The 1,766-nt window shown below is 52.9% G+C and overlaps 1 protein-coding gene across 3 annotated transcripts in view; it reads left to right on the top strand.

Annotated features, from left to right (window-relative positions):
- The first annotated feature begins 250 nt into the window (after positions 1 to 250).
- ACP1 (acid phosphatase 1) overlaps positions 251 to 1,766 on the top strand; it is a 20,341-nt gene continuing 18,825 nt past the window's right edge. The window contains exon 1 of one of the 3 annotated variants that reach the window (XM_057371886.1): positions 251 to 433. In XM_057371886.1, the coding sequence (XP_057227869.1) occupies positions 391 to 433 (43 nt within the window). In that variant the 5' untranslated portion in view covers positions 251 to 390. Of the gene's footprint in view, positions 434 to 949; positions 1,111 to 1,766 lie in introns of those variants that run through there. The other 2 variants (XM_057371879.1, XM_057371895.1) reach the window with 2 other exon arrangements.

Raw genomic sequence — 1,766 nt, 5'->3', positions numbered from 1 at the left:
TCCTCTCCTCCTGCCGCCGCGGCCGCCTCAGCCTCACTGGGCGGCGCCGGGGCGGCCCCGCAGAGCCGCGCACCTGCCGCAGGTGAGGCGGGCGGGGCCGGGGCGGCTGCGAAGCCCCCGCTCCCCTTCCGTCCAGCGGCTCCACGGCCACACTGGCACTGGCAATGGCACTAGCACTGGCACTGGCACTGGCACTGGCACTGGCACTGGCACTGGCACTGGCACTGGCACTGTCCGGTGCCGTCTCTCCCTTCCCGCTGTCCCGGGCACGTTCCGCACCTCACTCCTTTGGAACCTCGAAACAGGCAAATCGCGCGGACGCCTATAGCAGCCGGTGCCGTAAAGCGAGGCGCGCGCGGCGCGACAGCTGCGAGGTCCTCACCGGCGAAGATGGCGGCGGGGGAAGGGAAGTCGGTGCTGTTCGTGTGCTTGGGTAAGCGGGGCAAGGGACGGCCGGGGCTGCTCTGCCCGCAGCTGCTCCCGCTCTGAGCGTGCCCAGGGACCGGCGGCATGGGGTGGGAGCGCGGTGAAATGAGGGCTGGGASCGGGGGAGGTGCGGCAGGCCCGCTGCGGTGCCTCGGGCGTCCCGACCTCGGGCCGTTCCGCGGGTTTCCCTTATCGGGGAGTGCCGGAGCAGTAGCCAGGAAGGGAGGCAGAAAGCGGAATCCACTTGCGCCCTTTTTGTGATAGGAATAAYGGGGAAGAGCTTGGCGTTGAGGCATGGCGCTGAGCAGGCTGCCCAGGGAGGTCGTGGAGTGTCCCTCTCTAGAGACATTCCAAACCCTCCTGGAGGCGTTCCTGTGTAACCGCTCTAGGTGACCCTCCCTTGACAGGGGGATATGATTAGATAATCTTCTGAGGTCCCTTCCAACCCTAATAATTCTGTGTTTCTGTGAAATCACTAGGAAATAGTGAAGGAAGTGAAATCCAGTGTTGACAAATGTGAAGGTTGTGTGTGTTGGGAAGAGCACCACCTAAATAGGCATAAACCGGCTCTGACTTAAGGCTGCTGCTTGGGGACAGCAGGTGGCTGTGAACAGCCTTCTGAGATRGGTCGTGCAGTATTTGGTTTCTGGAACAGCAGGATGGGAACGGGGAACCTGCCTGCAGGTTTGTTTTTGGGAACACCTGAWGTGGGAAAGGGAGAGAAAACTATAAGAACCACTGAAGTTGATGTAACAGCCTCTGTGAAAAGTGGGAAGAAAGGTTAAGACTTTAAATATAAAAAATAACTTGGYAGAGGTTGATCTGTCATGATCTAATAATGAAATCTTCACCTGTTATGAAAAGAAGTGAAAAGAATAAGACTTTTTGGAAAGGCTACCAAAATGAAGAAATAGGAAACTTTCTTTTRCTGATATTGTGCATGTTTAAGTTGTAAATCTTGTCATGTGAAATCATAGAAAATAGAAGTGTAAATGGGATCAGAAATCACTTGAATACTTTTCTGAAGCTTAGGACAATCAGTTACTGGTAAATAAGGTAATCACAACTAGCAAACTGTTAATTTGTCGGCATAAATTATAGAGCCATGGCCCATTTTGTACATGCTTTCTCTAAACTTCTGCTTTCTTCAGGAGATAACAAGCTGGATGGCTCTCTGCTCTGATCCAGGAGAGCTGTTAACATTATCTGCTTCCTAGCCCATATAATCTTACTCATGTGCTGTGAATCCCTGGCACTTTGCCACATGTGTTGCAAAACCATTAGTTAATGTTTGGACTTTTCCCTATCTGGTTTGTTGTTTTTTTTTTTTTTTTTTTTTT

The sequence above is a fragment of the Malurus melanocephalus genome, unplaced genomic scaffold (genome assembly GCF_030028575.1).
Source record: "Malurus melanocephalus ecotype Western Australia unplaced genomic scaffold, MMel_1.1 scaffold_6, whole genome shotgun sequence".
NCBI lineage: Eukaryota > Metazoa > Chordata > Aves > Passeriformes > Maluridae > Malurus > Malurus melanocephalus.
Note: the sequence above shows the minus strand (reverse complement) of the source record. Positions and strands in the feature narration are given on the sequence as shown.